This window comes from Macaca fascicularis, chromosome 19 (assembly GCF_037993035.2).
Source record: "Macaca fascicularis isolate 582-1 chromosome 19, T2T-MFA8v1.1".
Taxonomy (NCBI): domain Eukaryota; kingdom Metazoa; phylum Chordata; class Mammalia; order Primates; family Cercopithecidae; genus Macaca; species Macaca fascicularis.
In genome coordinates, this window is record NC_088393.1 from 9,080,107 (window position 1) to 9,097,497 (window position 17,391).

Sequence of the window (17,391 nt, forward strand, 5' to 3'; positions counted from 1 at the left end):
TAGTGATAAATCCTATCACTACCTGACAATACGGCAGTATGTGTTTTATTTTCTATATTACCTATATTTTACCTATGTGGTAAAATATTGGATAAAGAGGGGTAGGGGTAGGAGGTCCTGTTGGAGAGCATCGGTGCCCAATAAGGATTTGTAAGTATTTATTAAACAAAGAAAAGCAGAAAGTGGACGGTTTATTCACTCTTGGTGCAAGCCACCACGCTCGGCTAATTTCTGTATTTTTAGTAGAGACAGGGTTTCACCATATTTGTCAGGCTGGTCTCGAACTCCTGACTTAGTGATCCGCCCGCCTCGGCCTCTCAAAGTCCTGGGATTACAGGCGTGAGCCACCGCGTCCAGCTGATCTGGTTATTTTCAAAAGATTCCATGAGGTGGGTTTCTTCAGTTTACAGAGGAGAAAACTGAGGCATAGAAGGATAACCCAGTGAGTCCCAAAATAGAGATGGAAACTACAACCGACAAAGGGGACCCAGCGCTGAGGTCCCCGGAAATGATCATTTATGGGATTGGGGGGGCGAAGCCAGGGCAGCGCTCGCTGACCTATGACGTCATCGGGACATTAAGCATCTTAGCATCACCTGGACGTACCCCCATTTCCCTTCCCGGACAGGTCCTCTGATAGTCGGCTAGGTTCTCAATCCAGCCTCTCATTGGTTAGTTGGTCTGTCATTCCACTTCATTCCTGCAGCCTTCCGCCCCGCCCTCTTAAGCTCGCCTCTAATAGGCTGTCGCGACCGTCACTTCAAAAAGGTCCGCATTCCTTCCGCCTTTCTCCAGGACACCGAGGGCGAGGAGGGTGGATACCAAGCGGCGCCCACCCTCAGAGCACTACTTCCATCTCTGATTGGCTCCGCTAGGTGCCAGTCGCTACCCCACCCGCCGCTGATAGGCCATTCAACGGCCGTTCTGCGCGGCGCCGGCTCCGCCCCCGTCGAGTGTTTGTGGTGGGGCTGCGGAGTTGCCGATCCCGCCGGAAGCGCCAGGACAATGGGGACCCGGGACGACGAGTACGACTACCTATTCAAAGGTGCGGCCGGTGGGGCACAGACGGGCTAGGGCGTTGCGGCGAGGCGGCGGGCAGACGGGCCAAGGCCGCGCTTCAGGCCGCTGGGCCCAGTCCGGAGCCCGGGGCTTGGGGCCCGGCGGGTCAGGCAGCCGGGAAGGCCGGGGCCGACCGGGCTCCATCAGCTTCGAGCTAGGATTCGCGGCCATGCGGAGCCAGAGGCCCGGAGAGACCTGGGGGACCCAGGATGCGCTGGGGCGGGGCTGGGGCCTTGCGGGGGTGGGGCCCGGAGCGGTGGGAGAGGCCGTTAGGGCGGGGCCTCCGGAGGGGGTGGAGCCTTCCCAGGATTTGGCGGGCCGGGCTGGGCTGAAAGCGTGGTTCGGAATGGGGGCGGGGTTTTAGAGGCGGGCTAAGGCTGATGGGTGTGACGAATAGGTGGGTTGGGCCTGGTAAGTGGGGGCGGGGCTCCACGAGGCCAGTCCTGATTGGGTCAGCATGTTTGGGGGTGGGGCCCGGGATAGGCGGGGCAGACAATGGGGGCTGGGCCGAGATGAGGGCCTGGGGGTGAGGTGTGTGGTGGTGGGAGTCTTGGATTGGGGTGCAGAGCTGGGATTGAGTGGAAAGGTACCCGTGTGTGCAGCAAGAATTCCATCTCTTCACTTAGCACTCTCAACGGCGCTAAGCCAGTACCTGCACTTTTCTGAGCACTTTACGCAAACGAACTTAAATCCTCACTGCAGCCCTTTGAGGTTGATACTAACCAGCCTCTCTTTTTACACATTGGGAAACTGAAGCCCAGAGTGACAAAGACACAGTTTATAAAGTGTTGGAGCCCGATTGAGCGCAGGCCACCTGTGGGCTTTACCACTTAGGAAGCGTGTCTTAAGGGGCTTGTGGCCAGCATCTGGGACTTGGGGTTGTTAGACCACCTTCTTCCAACGTGCGCACTGATGGCCGGGGCCCCAGCCAGCCTGTTGGAGGGTCTTCCCCGCCCGAGAGACTGAGGGGGCTCTAGGAACATCAAATAAAGCCTAGTCAGATCAGGCAGCCGTTGCCCGGTCTGCTGGAAGAAGCTGGAGTCCCTTGTTTCTCAGCTGAGCCTTCTATGCCCAGCTAGACTTTGGCCTAGTCGTCTGCCCTGGTTGCTGGGCTCCCTGGCTGACAATGGCAGCCCTTGAGGGTTAACCCCTGGATCCAAGGTGCCTTCACCCTGCAGCCTGCTCTATAAGGGCCTGCGTCCCACATCAGCTGTTGGTATCCTCGCCTCGCTGAGCCGTTCCTCCGAGCGTGCTCTGTGACTTGCACCAGGCCTAGCTGGGCCTTGCGTCTGGTCTCATCCAGCGTCTTGTGGTTGTGGGGAATGGGCAGAGGTCTCCCCACCTGAGCTGTCCGTGAGGCGAAAGCCTTCGGTGGAGAGGGAGAGGAAGTGTCTCTGCAAGACTCTGAAGTCGTCCTGCAGCACTGAGGGCTCTGGCAACTGCACACAGGTTGATAATATCACTGGTGGGTGAGGCTCTGTGGTTGGCAGGTGCCAGGCCCCAGGTCTCGCCCTCATGGCAGGAGGAAGCTTTGGAAGGGTTTTGGGGACTGGGATTCTAAGGGGCCATCTGGAGACAGGGGGACCAAACTTTGGGTTCTGCTGGGCGGGTGCCATCTCCACTCAGCCCTTCCTGAGGCAGCTGCTCTCAGGTCCTGGCTGGGCACCCACCCAGATGTGGCACTGCCAGGGCAGGGAGTGTTGCTCCCCACGTGCCCTGTCCAGGTTTCTGTGGTTATCCCCTGCTTGTTATTTTCGCCCTTTTGCTGTTTTAAATGACCCCAGCTCCGAGTGTTTGCCCAAGTCATGATTTTGCCCTTTGGGTTATTTCCTTGAAGTACATTCCCAGCAGAACAGTTACTGGGTCAGGAGCAACGGAGAGGCTGTGTGGTCCCGGGACCCGTCTGCAGAGACTGCCTCCTGGAAACACTGATCTAGCTCCTGCGGCAGCTGCCATTTGGCAGGCGGGCGGGCAGTGTGTGGGGGGGGCCTGCCCTGCTGCCCTCCCCACACTGGCCTCCTTTTACTGAGTCTAAGCAGGTGCCCTGCTGACCTTCTCAAGCCAGTTGGTAGCAAAAATCTAACGCACAAGGTCAGCCTTTCCCAAACTGGTCATCTGCCGTCTCACCTTCACAGCTGTGCCTCATCAGAAGACCTCCTCTATTCTTTTTCAATATTTGTCTTTCTTTTTCTGTTTCCTTTCTTTCTTTTCTTTTTTTTTTTTTTTTTTTTTTTGAGACAGAATTTCACTCTAGTCACCCAGGCTGGAGTGCAGTGGCGCAATCTTGGCTCACTGCCACCTCCGCCTCCCGGGTTCAAACGATTCTCCTGCCTCAGCCTCCCGAGTAGCTGGGATTACAGGCACCCACCACCATGCCTGGCTAATTTTTGTATTCTTAGGAGACGGGGTTTCACCATGTTGGCCAGGCTGGTCTCGAACTCCTGATCTCAGGTGATCCACCTGTCTTGGCCTCCCAAAGTGCTGGGATTACAGGCATGAGCCACCACACCTGGCCTCTGCCTTGTTTTTTTTTTTTTTTTTGGTGGCCACATCACGCACTGGCTCCCTTGACCTCAGCGGCCGAGGCCAGCAGATCCCCCGGGTGATGCCCTGTGTGCTGTTTGTTTTCCTCTGTGAATGTTCTTTCCTTCCCCCAGGAACGACACTGTTGATTTGTACCTAATTATAGAGCCTCACATTTATCCTCCTGACATTTTCTGCTTTAGCCATGGGCCATTTTCATAGCCTGCCACTAATTGCCGCAGGACCCCTGATTTCTTTCCTGATGGACTCGGGACTGTGGGGTCCACCATGGGTGTAGCTGTGTCCCCAAGGGCCACTGAGGCCCTCTCTGAGCCCTTCCCCTACCCTAGAGGCCCTGGAGGACATGGGTCGTGGGGGAAACGGGCCGCAGCTTCCCCAGGCCCTGTCCTCTGGGTCTTGTCCACCCCTCCCCTGCCCAAGGACAAGGTGGCTCCTGTCCCCAGGGAATGGGCTTGCCTGGTGCTTCCCTTTCTCTGCTGAGGCTCCAGAGGCAGCTCCCAGCCCTCAAGCCTGGGCAGACCCCCACAGTGGGCCTGCTGTTCCGGTTGCTGTTTGGGGACCCAAGCATACCATTTTCCCCGTTTAGAATAGGGGCCCCTCCAGTGCCGTAGCTCTGGACACCTCCCCAGAGAAGAGCTGAGACAAGAGTGGCCCCCAGCCCCTCGGATGCTTAGGACTGGCTTTCAGGGGAGGAGTGGGGCGCTGCTTGGCTCCAGCAGGCTCTGCCTGGAATTGGGGCCCATTCCCCTGAAGGGCCTCTCCATCTGCCTGAGCACTAGGGTCTGGGCCCCCAGGGCCACCACACTGTTACGGGGCAGGCCAGGGCACCCAGCACTTCTCAGAGGTGCCAGCTCTTTGTTTTTGCCAACTGGGCTTGCCTGCTCTGTCAGCCAAGTGGCGTGTCTGGGGTAGGGGGGTCGCTTCCCAGCCAGGGAAGCGACCAACTTCTGTGGAAATGCTGGGAGCTGTGTCCTCAAGGGCTCTTTATTTCCCCAAGACAACAGATTGCTTGTGTCCTAGACAATGACATGTTCATTCCCAGCCTGCATCCTGGACCAGCCCCACCGCTGCCCCACTGGCCACCTCTGCATCGGGCACCCAGTGCCAGGGACTGGCTGGGCAGCTCAGCCTCTCTGCCATTCACCTGTTTTGTCGTCCAGGCTGGAATGCAGTGGCTTAGTCTCAGCTCACTGCAACCTCCGCCTCCCTGGCTCAAACGATTCTCCTGCCTCAGCCTCCCGAGTAGCTGAGACTACAGGTGCCCGCCACCATGCTGGGCTGATTTTTGTATTTTTAGTAGAGACGGGGTTTTGCCATGTTGGTCAGGCTGGTCTCGAACTCCTGAGCTCAAGTGATCCACCTGCCTTGGCCTCCCAAAGTGCTGGGATTACAGGCGTGAGCCACTGTACCTCGCCTGCCATTTACCTGTTCAGTGGCCGTTTGGCCTTTGCTCTGACTTGGTCACTCCAGATTGAGTGTTCCCATCTCTTCAGGGAGAATGATAATATTTACATCTGTCCCTGGGGCAGCCCTGAGAATGTGATCAGCTGAGGCAAGCAAAGCACTGGGGACCCAGCCTGGCCAAGGTGCTTGAGTGTTGGCAGCCCGGGGCAAAACTGATGGGACCAGGTGCCGTGGCTCACGCCTGGAATCCCAGCACTTTGGGAGGCCGAGGTGGGCAGATCACTTGAGGTCAGTAGTTCAAGACCAGCCTGGCCAACATGGCAAAACCCCAAAAATACAAAAATTAGCCGGGCATGGTGGTGCATGCCTGTAATCCCAACTACTCAGGAGGCTGAGGCAAGAGAATCACTTGAACCCGGGAGGCAGAGATTACAGTGAGCTGAGATCGCGTCAGTGCACTGCAGCCTGGGTAAGGGAGATTCTGTCTCAAAAAAACAACAACAAACAAACAAACAAAAAACTGATGAGGCTGAGGAGCCCCCAAGGCGGTACAGCTGGGGCAAGGCTGGGAAGGAAGTGAGAGTGTCAGGGGAATACCCAGGCAGGTCCTGAGTTTCCTATCTTGTTTCCTGAGGACGTGAGAACTGAGCAGACCTCCCTGGCCTTGATCAGGTTTCTGTAGCTGCCGTGGAAAGGAGGTTAAGATTGGTGGTGTGGATGGGGGTCCTCACAGTGAGTCCAGCCTGGTCCGCGGTGGCCTGGGAGCCCATTCTCATCCCTACTGGTTTGGTCCGGAGGCCTTGGACCACATACCCACATTCACTCCACCTCTTGCCGTCTTTCTCTTTTTTTTTTTTTTTTTGAGATGGTGTCTCGCTGTTGTTGCCCAGGTTGGAGTGCAGTGGCACGATCCTGGCTCACTGCAACCTCCGCCTCCCGGGTTCAAATGATTCTCCTGCCTCAGCCTCCCAAGTAGCTGGGACTAGAGATGCTCACCGCCACACCCGGCTAATTTTTGTATTTTTCGTAGAGACGGAGTTTTACCATGTTAGTCGGGTTGGTCTTGAACTCCTGACCTCAAATGATCCGCCTGCCTCGGCCTCCCCAAGTGCTGTGATTACAGGTGTGAGCCACTGTACCCGGCCATCTTTCCATCTTTCTCTGAAGTCCACTGGGTAGCCCTGTGCTGAGCACCCATGGAGATGTGAGAGAATGCTGGCCCTGTTGTCTTAGGTCTTGCAGGCCAGTCCAAGCAGCAGTCTTTGGGGAGAAGAGAGGTCTGAACCAAGGGGTCTTGAAGGATGAGTAGGAGTTTGCCGGCTGCCCCAGGTGGACAGGCTGCCCCACGCGGTAGGAGCTGGGGTGCCCAGAGCCTCAATGCCCACCCCATAAGGCAGAATCATGACTCCCGAGCCACGTGTTGGGGTTTGGGGTGGGACAGCGAGTGTGGCAGTAAGTTGGGAAGGAAGAACTTGGACTGTGGATGCGGAAGACCTGAGTTCAAATCCTGCCTGGCTCACTTCCCAGGCGGTGGCTCCAGACAAGACCCTTGGGGGGCACCGTTGGGAGGTGGGGGCGAGCCCACAAACATGCATGGCTTCAGGATCCTGCTCTGCCCCACACCCCGTTCCCCATCCGAGCCTCAGTTTCCTCATCTGTAAAAGTGGGCTACATGAGGCTTCTGTGAAGTAATGCACACCAAGAGCTTTGTTAGCACAGACTCATCAAATATTCTTCGTGTTCTTTTTATTCTTGCCTTCCAAGCAGCCAACCAGAGAGGGTACCAGGTGGGATTGTAGGGGGCGGCCTGATCCTGCCCTCCTCACCTGTGGCCCAAGGGTGGTGACCTGGCATCTTCCAGGTATGCGGCAGGGGGTGGGCCCAGGAGGTTCAGCCAGCCTCTTTGGCGTTTTGTTTGTTCATTTGACAGACATTTCCTTTTTCTTTTTTTTTCTTTATTTTTTTGTTTGAGACGGAGTCTTGCTCTTTTGCCCAGGCTGGAGTGCAGTGGCGCTATCTCACCTCACTGCAAGCTCCGCCTCCCGGGTTCACGCCATTCTCCTGCCTCAGCCTCCCGAGTAGCTGGGACTACAGGCGCCCGCCACCTCGCCCGGCTAGTTTTTTGTATTTTTCAGTAGAGACGGAGTTTCACCGTGTTAGCCAGGATGGTCTCAAGCTCCTGACCTCATGATCGCCCCGCCTCAGCCTCCCAAAGTGCTGGGATTACGGGCGTGAGCCACCGCGCCCGGCCATTTGACAGACATTTTCTTGGGTGTTTATTGTGTGCCAGGCACTGTGCCAGGACCTGATTCCTGCCCTTGGGGCAGACTGGCAAAAAATAAATGCCACCTGACAGGTGAGAGAGTGGCAAGAGTGATGGAGGAAGAGCTGGGCCAGGGAAAAGGGTAACTCAGAGAGTAGGGTTTTACTAGCATAGCAGGGAAGGCCTTCTTGGCCAAGTGGCATTTAAGGGGTCACACAAAGGGGATAAGGGAGGGAGCAGGTTGGTGCCTGGAGAAGAGCGTTTCTGGCAGAAAGAGCAGCCGGTGCAAAGGCCCCGAGGCAGGATCGCACCTGGCGTGTTGGGGAAACAGCATGGAGGCCTGTGTGGCTGGAGCAGAGTGAACCAGGGGGCGAGAGGGAGGAGGGGAGGGCCTGTGGGCAGTGGGGAGGATTGGGGCTTTTCCCCTGCGGGAGGTGGGAGCCACGGAGGCTTGTTTGCAGGGGGAGAGAGGTGCCCCGGCTCAGCACTCACGGGTGCCCTCTGGTGGCTGCTGCAGGAGGCCAGCCTTTTGGTTGGTGATGAGGGTGAACACAGGGACCCCACAGACAATACCTTCCAGGGTCTGAGAGTCTGGAATGGAATTGCCCAGGGAGACATGGCGGGATGCACCCCTCATCCTCCCTTCTCTTGGATCTGTTCTGGATGTGCTGAAGGATTGACTCTGAGATGCGAGAGCAAGGAAGGAGTCGAGAATGACTCCAGGTTTTGGCATGAGTGCCTAGTAGGACCAAGCCCCAGTTAACCAAGATAAGGAGGGTAGGTGAGGGGTGGGTGAGCAGGCTTAGGGAGTGAGTGGGAGCTCAGCTCTGCTCTACCGGGTGTGAGGGGACTGGGGCCCCAGAGGAGACAGGAAGGAGACAATGGGCACGCCAGTCTGGGCTTCTAGGGAGAGAGGTAATATAGGAGTTACCAGCCCATGGCGGGTGTTTACAGCCATGAGCCTGGATGGGGTCACCTGGGGACTGGGTGAGGACAGAGGTGCCTGTCCTGAGGCTCCCTGAGGTTCGAAAGTGGAGTGGGAGACTGAGTGGGAGTGACTGTGAGGAGGGGAGTCGGGGTGTGGAGCCCCTGAAGGCAGGGAAGGAGGGAGAGCTTGCTGAGTGCCTGCTGCATGGGCCCGGGGGTGTGGGGGTGGCTGAGGCTGACTCTGACTGTGGGGGCGAAAGCATGCTTGGTTTGAGTTCTAGGACTGGGGGACAGGAGGTGGAATGAGTGAGTGTAGACGATACGTTCCATCGGGTTTGGAGTCCGGAGACGAGAGAATCGGGCAGTGCCCGGGGCAGGCAGTGGGGTCAGGAGAGAATGTTTTCTAGGGAGAGAATTCCAAGCGTGTAGGTACAGCCCCACAGTGTGGCCAGGGGAAGGGCAGAGGAGGGCTGCCTGGTGAGCTCCAGGGCCTGCTCCCTCAATGTGGCAGGGGTTCCGGGTGGGGCCGGTGGACCTCTGTGCCAGCCAGGACTCAGCCTGGCTGCCTGCACCTCCCCGAGCTCAGGAGGAGCAGCCATGCCCATCTCTGCCCGGACAGGGAAGTCTTATCCTCAGTGGATGCCCCCCAACTGCTTGGGATCAGGGGTGACCAAGCCACTGAGCCAACTCGCCTTCAGGTGCCAGGGCCCAAGGCCCACGTTTGGGGGTCCCCGGGGCTTCTGGCTGGGGCATCTGGTTGGCTGTATTCAAGTGCACGCACACACACCGATCTCCTCCCCCGCATGGAATGTTCTGGTCTGGGGACAGACCACCCAGGCCCCACCCCAGAGCCTGGGGCGGCTGGGCCCGTAGGGACAGTGCTTCCGTGGCTGAGACAGGAAACGCTTTACAGGGCGGCTCACCCCTGGCCTGACCAGCCGGCACCTGCTCTGCTCAGGGACGCGTTCCTCATGCCCCTTGGCCAGCATGAGACAGGCCTGCTGCACACCCCGTGTCGACTGGGCTCAGGCCCCCTGTCCCTGGGTGGTGTTGCCCACAAACCCTCATCTCCCTCCTGTCCATGCTGCACTGACTCCTTTCTGGGCCAGGGTTTGCATCTCGCCAAGCTGCTCTGCTGCGCACCCACCTCCTGGGACAATGCATACCTGTGATGGAGCCTTGTGAAGAGCTGTGCACACGCGTGGACTGCCACGCAGACTGCCCCTTGAATGAGGACTTGGCCTTGGCTGGAGCTCCCTGCAGCTCAGCAGGGGACCTGACCCTGGGGACGGGGGTGGTGGGAGGTGGCTGCAGGCTCTTTCCTCCAGGCTGCGTCCTCAGGTCATATTCCTGTTCCCCACTCAGCCCTCTGTGCCGAAGCTGGATGTGGGTTTGCTGCACCAGGAGAGGTGGGAGTTGAGGTGGGGGTAGCTCCTCATGTCCTGTCACTTACATACCTGGAGCAGTGACCCTTCCCATGCCCTGACCAGAAACCACAACAAACGTGACAGCTGCCCACTCATGTCCCTTCCTGTGCAATGCCTGCTCTTTTTGTGGAGGGAGACAGAATCTCTGTTGCCCAGGCTGGAGTGCACTGATGCGATCTCGGCTCACTGCAACCTCCACCTCCAGGGCTAAAGCCAGTCTCCTGCCTCAGCCTCCTGAGTAACTGGGGCTACATTAGCCACCACGCCCGGCTAATTTTCTTTTTTTTGAGATGGAGTCTCGCTCTGTCACCCAGGCTGGAGTGCAGTGGCATGATCTTGGCTCACTGCAAGCTCCGCCTCCTGGGTTCACCCCATTCTCCTGCCTCAGCCTCCCAAGTAGCTGGGACTACAGGCGCCTGCTACTATGCCCAGCTAATTTTATTGTATTTTTAGTAGAGATGAGGTTTCACCATGTTAGCCAGGATGGTTTCGATCTCCTGACCTCGTGATCCGCCCGCCTCGGCCTTTCAAAGTGCTGGGATTTCAGGCGTGAGCCACTGTGCCCGGCTAATTTTTAATTTTTTTTTTTTTTTTTTTTTCGAGACGGAGTCTCGCTCTGTAGCCCAGGCTGGAGTGCAGTGGCCGGATCTCAGCTCACTGCAAGCTCCGCCTCCCGGGTTCACGCCATTCTCCTGCCTCAGCCTCCCGAGTAGCTGGGACTACAGGCGCCCGCCACCTCGCCCGGCTATTTTTTGTATTTCTTAGTAGAGACGGGGTTTCACCGTGTTAGCCAGGATGGTCTCGATCTCCTGACCTCGTGATCTGCCCATCTCGGCCTCCCAAAGTGCTGGGATTACAGGCTTGAGCCACCGCGCCCGGCCTGTATTTTTTATAGAGGTGGATTTCACCATGTTGGCCAGGCTGGTCTTGAACTCCTGACCTCAAGTGATCCACCCACCTCGGCCTCTCAAAGCACTGGGATTACAGGCGGAGCCACCATGCCTGGCCATGCCTGCTCTTACTTCCTCCTCCTGTGACTGCCTCCCTGTTCACACATTTGGAAAAAGTCCAGAGATGAAGTGATTTGCCCAAGGTCACCCCGCTCAGGAGCCCTCTCAAGCTGTGTCTGGCTGCCCAGCCACCAGGCTGCAGGTGGAGACTCAGGGTTGGTGGATCTCGAGCTGCTCTGCCTACCTGGCTGCCTGGGTCCCCATGCCCCAGCTGGGAAAGCCCTGCTCTGAGGACCAGAGACAGGCGGGCGTTGTGCTATCCGCAGTGGCTGTTTCTGGAAGGCAGGAGCCGCCCTTCACTTCTGCACCACTTAGCACGGTGCCTGCAGGCTCCGGGCTCCAGGCATCTCCGACTCCTCCACACCGTTGGCAGCTGCGGTGGTGCAGCACCCAGGGAACCGGCAGGAAGGTTGTGGGGGCGGTCGTGGGTGGAGCATGGGGACTCACAGAACCTCGCCTCCCCGCCCAGTGGTGCTCATCGGGGACTCGGGCGTGGGCAAGAGCAACCTGCTGTCGCGCTTCACCCGCAACGAGTTCAACCTGGAGAGCAAGAGCACCATCGGCGTGGAGTTCGCCACCCGCAGCATCCAGGTGGACGGCAAGACCATCAAGGCGCAGATCTGGGACACCGCCGGCCAGGAGCGCTACCGCGCCATCACCTCCGCGTGCGTGTCGGCAGCCTGGGCAGGGACGCTGAGATTCGGGGGCGTGGGCATGCGGCGCGTGGGCTTGGAAGGATGTGTAGGAGTTGGGCAGGAGAAGGGGAGAGTGTGCTCCCAAGAGCAGGGAGTGAGGCTGGAAGAACACCTGAGCCATGCGCCGTGGGGCCCTCAGGCAGACCATCGTCCAGCCTTGGCCACGCCAGGGTATCTCTGGGTTCTCTGGGTACCAAGTGCAGTGAGGACTTGGCTCGGGCCACTCCACCTTGCCGCTGCCCCTGGCCAGCCAGCTTCCCAGCCTTCCTCCTCCCTCAGCAACCCTGCTCACTGGGGCCCACACCCCTTCTATCCTCCCACCCAGGCCTGGCCCTCCTTCCCTGCAAAGGCTTCCCAGCCATCAGGACCCACTCAGCTGCCTTTTTCTGGACCCCTCCCAAGCCCCCCCAAGTCATTCCTACCACCATTGTGTTTAGATCCTCTGCGCTCCCTCCCATCCCCTTCATCCCTCAGGTGCATCTGGTCTGTCACCTCCTGTTGTTTTTTTTTTTTTTTGAGATGGAGTTTCGCTCTTGTCGCCCAGGCTGGAGTGCACTGGTGCAATCTCAGCTCACTGCAACCTCCGCCTCCTGGGTTCAAGCGATTCTCCTGCCTCAGCCTCCTGAGTAGCTGGAATTATAGGCACATGCCACTGCACCAGGCTAATTTTGTATTTTTAGTAGAGACAGGGTTTCTCCATATTGGTCAAGCTGGTCTCAAACTCCTGACCTCAGGTGATGCGCCCGCCTCAGCCTCCCAAAGTGCTGGGATTACAGGTGTGAGCCACCATGCCTGGCTGTTGCCACCTCTTTTTTGGAGACAGACAGGGTCTTGCTCTGTCACCCAGGCTGGAGTGCAGTGCCACAATTGCAGCTCACTGCCCCTCGACCTGCCAGGCTCAAGCGATTCTCTTGCCTCAGCCACCTGAGTAGCTGGGGCTACAGGTGTGTGCCAGCATGCCTGGCTTATTTTATTTTATTTATTGATTGATTTTATTTTTTTGAGATAGAGTCTCACTCTGTCACCTAGGCTGGAGTGCAGTGTCACGATCTTGGCTCACTGCAACCTCCGCCCCCCAGGGTTCAAGTGATTCTCCTGCCTCGGCCTCCCAAGTAGCTGGGATTACAGGTGCCTGCCACCACATCTGGCTAATTTTTGTATTTTTAGTAGAGACAGGGTTTCACCATCTTGGCCAGGCTGGTCTTGAACTCCTGACCTCTTGAGCCACAACACCCGGCCTATTTATTTATTTACTTTTAAAGACAAAGTCTTGCTCTGTTGCCCAGGTTGGCGTGCAGTAGTGTGATCATAGCTCACTGCAGCCTTGAACTCCTCCTGGGTTCAAGCGATCCTCCCACCTCAGCCACCTCAGCCTCCCAAAGTGCTGAGAGCGGATGTCTGTCTCCTCAGTGGGCTGAGCCTGGCCCAGCATGGTAGGCAGTGGCCTTTTCTCTGCACTGCTGCTGTTTCCTTCTCCCTATCCCCCACTTTTTTTTTTTTTTGAAAAGGGTCTCGCTCTGTCCCCCTGGCTGGAGTGCAGTGGCGTGATCTTGGCTTACTGAAAGCTCGACCTTCCAGGCTCAAGTGATCCTCCCACTCAGCCTCCTGAGTAGCTGGGATTACAGGCACATGCCACCACACCCAGCTAATTTTTGTATTTTTCTAGTAGAGACGGGGTTTCACCACGTTGCCCAGGCTGGTCTGAAACTCCCAGCCTCAAGTGATCCATCCACCTCAGCCTCCCAAAGTGCTGGGATTACAGGCGTGAACCACCACGCCCAACCCCTTCCCTTTTTTTGATGACCTCATGGTAACTTCTATCTCCAGACCCCAAACTCCCTCCTCAGGCCCCCCCATTTCAGAGCTGGATCCAGGGAGCAGCGCTGGGGCCTCCAGATACACACCCTTCCCTTGAGGCCACAATGGCTGCCCCTTGGCTCGGCCCTGGGCGACCCACCTTGGGCGTGACATGTGCTGTTATCCTGTGAGGCCGCCACTGCCCACAGTCGTCCTCCAGAGAGGCTCACGGGCCCCTGATCCCGCAGGTACTACCGAGGCGCAGTGGGCGCCCTGCTGGTGTATGACATCGCCAAGCACCTGACCTATGAGAACGTGGAGCGCTGGCTGAAGGAGCTTCGGGACCACGCAGACAGCAACATTGTCATCATGCTGGTGGGCAACAAGAGTGACCTGCGCCATCTGCGGGCCGTGCCCACTGACGAGGCCCGCGCCTTCGCAGGTGAGCGGATGGAGACACGGGCTCCAGAGAGGTGTCTGGAAGGCACAGTGTTGGAGCCCCGGCCACAGCCCTGGCCTCCCTTCCCTGAGGAGTGGCCCTGGGATGGGCCAGGTGGGTGGCCAGGGTCCCTGAGAGCATGTGGGAGCCTGTCACCCCACCACCCCACTCACCTAGGCAGTATTCTTTGTTCCAGAAAAGAACAACTTGTCCTTCATCGAGACCTCAGCCTTGGATTCCACCAACGTAGAGGAAGCGTTCAAGAACATCCTCACAGGTGGCTGGGGGCCGGCTGGGTGTGGGGAGGGTACCAGCCAGGCAGGGTGGAACACGGCCTCTGAACCTTCACTTGTTTTGTTCGTTTTTTGATTTTTTTCTTTCTTTTTTTTTTTTTTTTTTCTGACGGGGCGGGGTGGAGTCTTGCTCTTTTGCCCAGGCTGGAGTGCAGTGGCTCAATCTCAGCTTATTGCAACCTCTACCTCCCAGGTTCAAACGATTCTCCTGCCTCAGCCTCCTGAGTAGCAGGGATTACAGGTGCATGCCACAGGCTTGGCTCATTTTTGTAATTTTCAGTACAGACGGGATTTCACCATGGTGGCCAGGCTGGTGGTCTCCAACTCCTGGGCTCAAGTGATCCACCTGCCTCAGCCTCCCAGAGTGCTGGGATTACAGGTGTGAGCCAATGCACGTGGCCTGTTTGTTTGACTTTTTTTCTACTAGTGCGCCTAACCTTTGCTTGTTAACCAGTGCGCCAGCAAGGGCTAGACCAGGTCTACCCTTGCTGGCACTGGGACACAGAGACCCCCTGGCCCCAGTTCCTGGGGAGGGGCCCTGCCTTAACTCTTGGTGCTGCGGGGAGGCGGGTAGCCTCAGGCACCTGGAGCCTTTTGGCTTCTGGGAGTTTACCTCTGAGGGAGGAAGGCCCTTCTGATCTTAGGGAGCCAGCGGCCTGGGCTGGCTGTGACCAGATGTGGGTCCTGCCCTGACTGGGTGTGCAGCCCCTGTCCTTGTTACCTGATGTGATGGGGGCCCCCGTGGGGGTCTGAAGAGGGGTTCTGGAGTCCTGCAGGGAGGGGTCCCCCTGGGCAGGCAGGGCACATGCTGGCTCACCCCACGTCCCCCTGTATCCCCTTCGCAGAGATCTACCGCATCGTGTCTCAGAAACAGATTGCAGACCGCGCTGCCCACGACGAGTCCCCGGGGAACAACGTGGTGGACATCAGCGTGCCGCCCACCACGGACGGACAGAAGCCCAACAAGCTGCAGTGCTGCCAGAACCTGTGACCCCCGCGCCTCCGCCCAGCGTGCGTGCACGTCCTCCGCCCGCCCCCGCCACGGTGTCCTCCGGCCCCTCCCTGCTGTCCCTCTGTGGCCGGCTCGCTCCAGCCCTCCCAGTGAGCTCTGCACGGCCCGGCCGGGGCCCAGGAAGGACAGGAGCCAGTGCTACCCCCGTCCTGCCCGGGGAAAAGCTAGAAGCCCCGGTTTGCTGCACCCATGAAACTCGGGTCCCCGCCGACATCTTGGCGGGGTTGCGGGGGGGACGGCAGGATGGACCGGGCTGGCCAGAGGTGAGGAGGACGGGCGGACGGCGCCGCCTTCTCCCCTTTTCCTCGGCCGACTCCAGGGAGCGATTGCCTCCCTCCCTCTGTGGCTGGGTGGCCCAACCAGCCCGTCGTCCCCACGCAGAACCCTGCTCTGGGCCAAAGCCCGAAGAACCAGGCAGTGGGGACCGGGGCAGGCGGACCCCCCGGGCTCTTAGCGCCCACCCGCTCCTCAGCGCACAGCAGCTCGCACAGGCCTCTCCACCTCTGCCTGTTGATCGATGCAGGGAGAAGCCCGTCCCCACCTCCCCTGTCCCCTCTCCTCTCCCCACTCCCCTCTCCTGCACGCAGCGCGCCCGCCCTCTTGGCCCTCCCTGTCCCCCTCCTCTGTCTCGTCTCCCCATCTGGTCTGGAACCTGTTTGCAAGTGAAGCAATATTTCCGTGTTTTGTATATACAACCGCTCTTGTAGCCTTTGGTTTTTGTTAATGTAGAGAAACACAGATTCTTTATACACTTTGTAAGATTTACGCCAAACCCCAGCTCTCGATCTCTTCTTCTCCCTGTGGCCCCTGCACTGTTGCCCCGTTCCCGTCACCCTGCCCATCATTGAAATGTATAATCTGACTTCCTGTACAGAAACCTGCCGCTGCGCCTCTGTCGTCTTTCTTTCCGCCAGGCGCCAGCTCCTGGGCCGAAGCCTCTCTCACTGCACGTTCCCCAATGCAGGCCGGACCCCCCAATCTCCCTGGTCCACCCCACACGGAGCGAGAGGACCCCAGCACCTGCCAAGGGCAGCGTGGAAGCCCCATGGGCCCAGCGCGGTTGGGTGGGCCCTCGCCAAGCTGCCCCTGTGCCAGGGAAGGAGGGAAGGCTGCCGCTTGTTTTTGACCTTAAACTCCCATGTCCCAGGACCCCAGGCCTGCGGGCACCCCCTGGTGGGGACAGGAGCCAAGGGCAGTGGCCAGGATTCATCACTGTCTCCTGCCAGGGCCGCCCCTTCCCTGGGGTCCTGACGAGGGTGACTTGCCCAGTGGATGTTGGTGATGCCAGCTGTCTCCACCCTAGACTGACACTGGAGGAGGGCCCAGTGGGGAAATGCCAGGGGCAGCAAAGTGTGTGGCACGGAGTTCCTCTTCCCAGGATCCAGCGTCTCCCTCCGCCTCACCCCGCAGTGAACTTGGGACCAGGGTGAGCTGCCAGCAGCTGTCCAAAAGCTCCAGCCTCTAGCTGAAGAGGCTACCCACACTCTGGAGACCCTGGGGACCCATGAGAGAGGAGAGCACCATTCCCTCTTGATTCTAGACTCTGGCTGCCCTGCCTGGAGGGAGAGGGGATCGCAGACACCTTTTCCCAGAGCTCCAGGCCGCTGGGAGCTGTTTAGACCCGGGAGCTGGAGTGAGCCAAGGTGTGCGCTCCAGGCCAGGGAGCAGCCTGGCACAGAGCTGACTGGCAGAATTGGAGGGGAGGCACCCTGGGCTCCAGGGCCCATTCAAACAGACCCCAGGGACATGGATTCCCCTGGGTTTGGGCAGGGTGGGTCATGTGGTGGACAGAGGCATTGGGTGCTAAGCAAGAAAGCACCTTGAGTTTTTGTTTGTTTGTTTGTTGAGACCGAGTTTTGCTCTTGTTACCCAGGCTGGAGTGCAATGGCACGATCTTGGCTCACCATAACCTCCACCTCGTGGGTTCAAGCGATTCTCCTGCCTCAGCCTCCTGAGTAGCTGAGATTGCAGGCATGTGCTACCATGCCCAGCTAATTTTTTTGTATTTATTCCCAACCTCAGGTAATCCGCCCGCCTCGGGCTCCCAAAGTGCTGGGATTACAGGCGTGAGCCACCGTGCCTGGCCCTGTTTGTTTGTTTGTTTTGAGACAGAGTCTTGCTCTGTCACCTAGGCTGGAGTGCAGCAGCGTGATCTCGGCTCACGGCAACCTCAGCCTCCCAGGTTCAAGGGATTCTCCTGCCTCAGCTTCTGGAGTAGCTGGGATTATAGGCACGCGCCACCACACCTGGCTTATTTTTGTATTTTTAGTAGAGATGGAGTTTCGCCATGTTGGCCAGGCTGGTCTCGAACTCCTAACCTCAGATGATCTACCCGCCTCGGCCTCCCAAAGTGCTGAGATTATAGGCGTGAGCTACCGTGCCTGGCCTTAGCACCTTGAATTTCAAGCAGTCAAAAGATCAACAAATATTTCTCCAGCCTCCACTATCTGCTAGGCTTGAGGTGGGGACTGACTGATGTACTCCATGTCCTCTTAAGAGTCAGAGGCCAGCAATGCCAGTT

The 17,391-nt window shown here is 58.3% G+C and overlaps 1 protein-coding gene across 2 annotated transcripts; it reads left to right on the plus strand.

Annotated features, from left to right (window-relative positions):
- Positions 1-948: 948 nt before the first annotated feature.
- On the plus strand, positions 949-15,747 carry RAB11B (RAB11B, member RAS oncogene family). Of its 2 annotated transcripts, XM_015440147.3 has the most exons (5): positions 949-1,045; positions 11,104-11,299; positions 13,375-13,568; positions 13,762-13,842; positions 14,704-15,747. In XM_015440147.3, exons 1-5 carry the CDS (start codon positions 1,006-1,008, stop codon positions 14,847-14,849), a joined length of 657 nt encoding a protein of 218 aa, XP_015295633.1. In that variant the 5' UTR covers positions 949-1,005; the 3' UTR covers positions 14,850-15,747. The 2 variants fall into 2 exon arrangements, with proteins under 2 accessions (XP_015295633.1, XP_073881777.1); XM_074025676.1 differs by lacking the exon at positions 11,104-11,299.
- Positions 15,748-17,391: the final 1,644 nt, after the last annotated feature.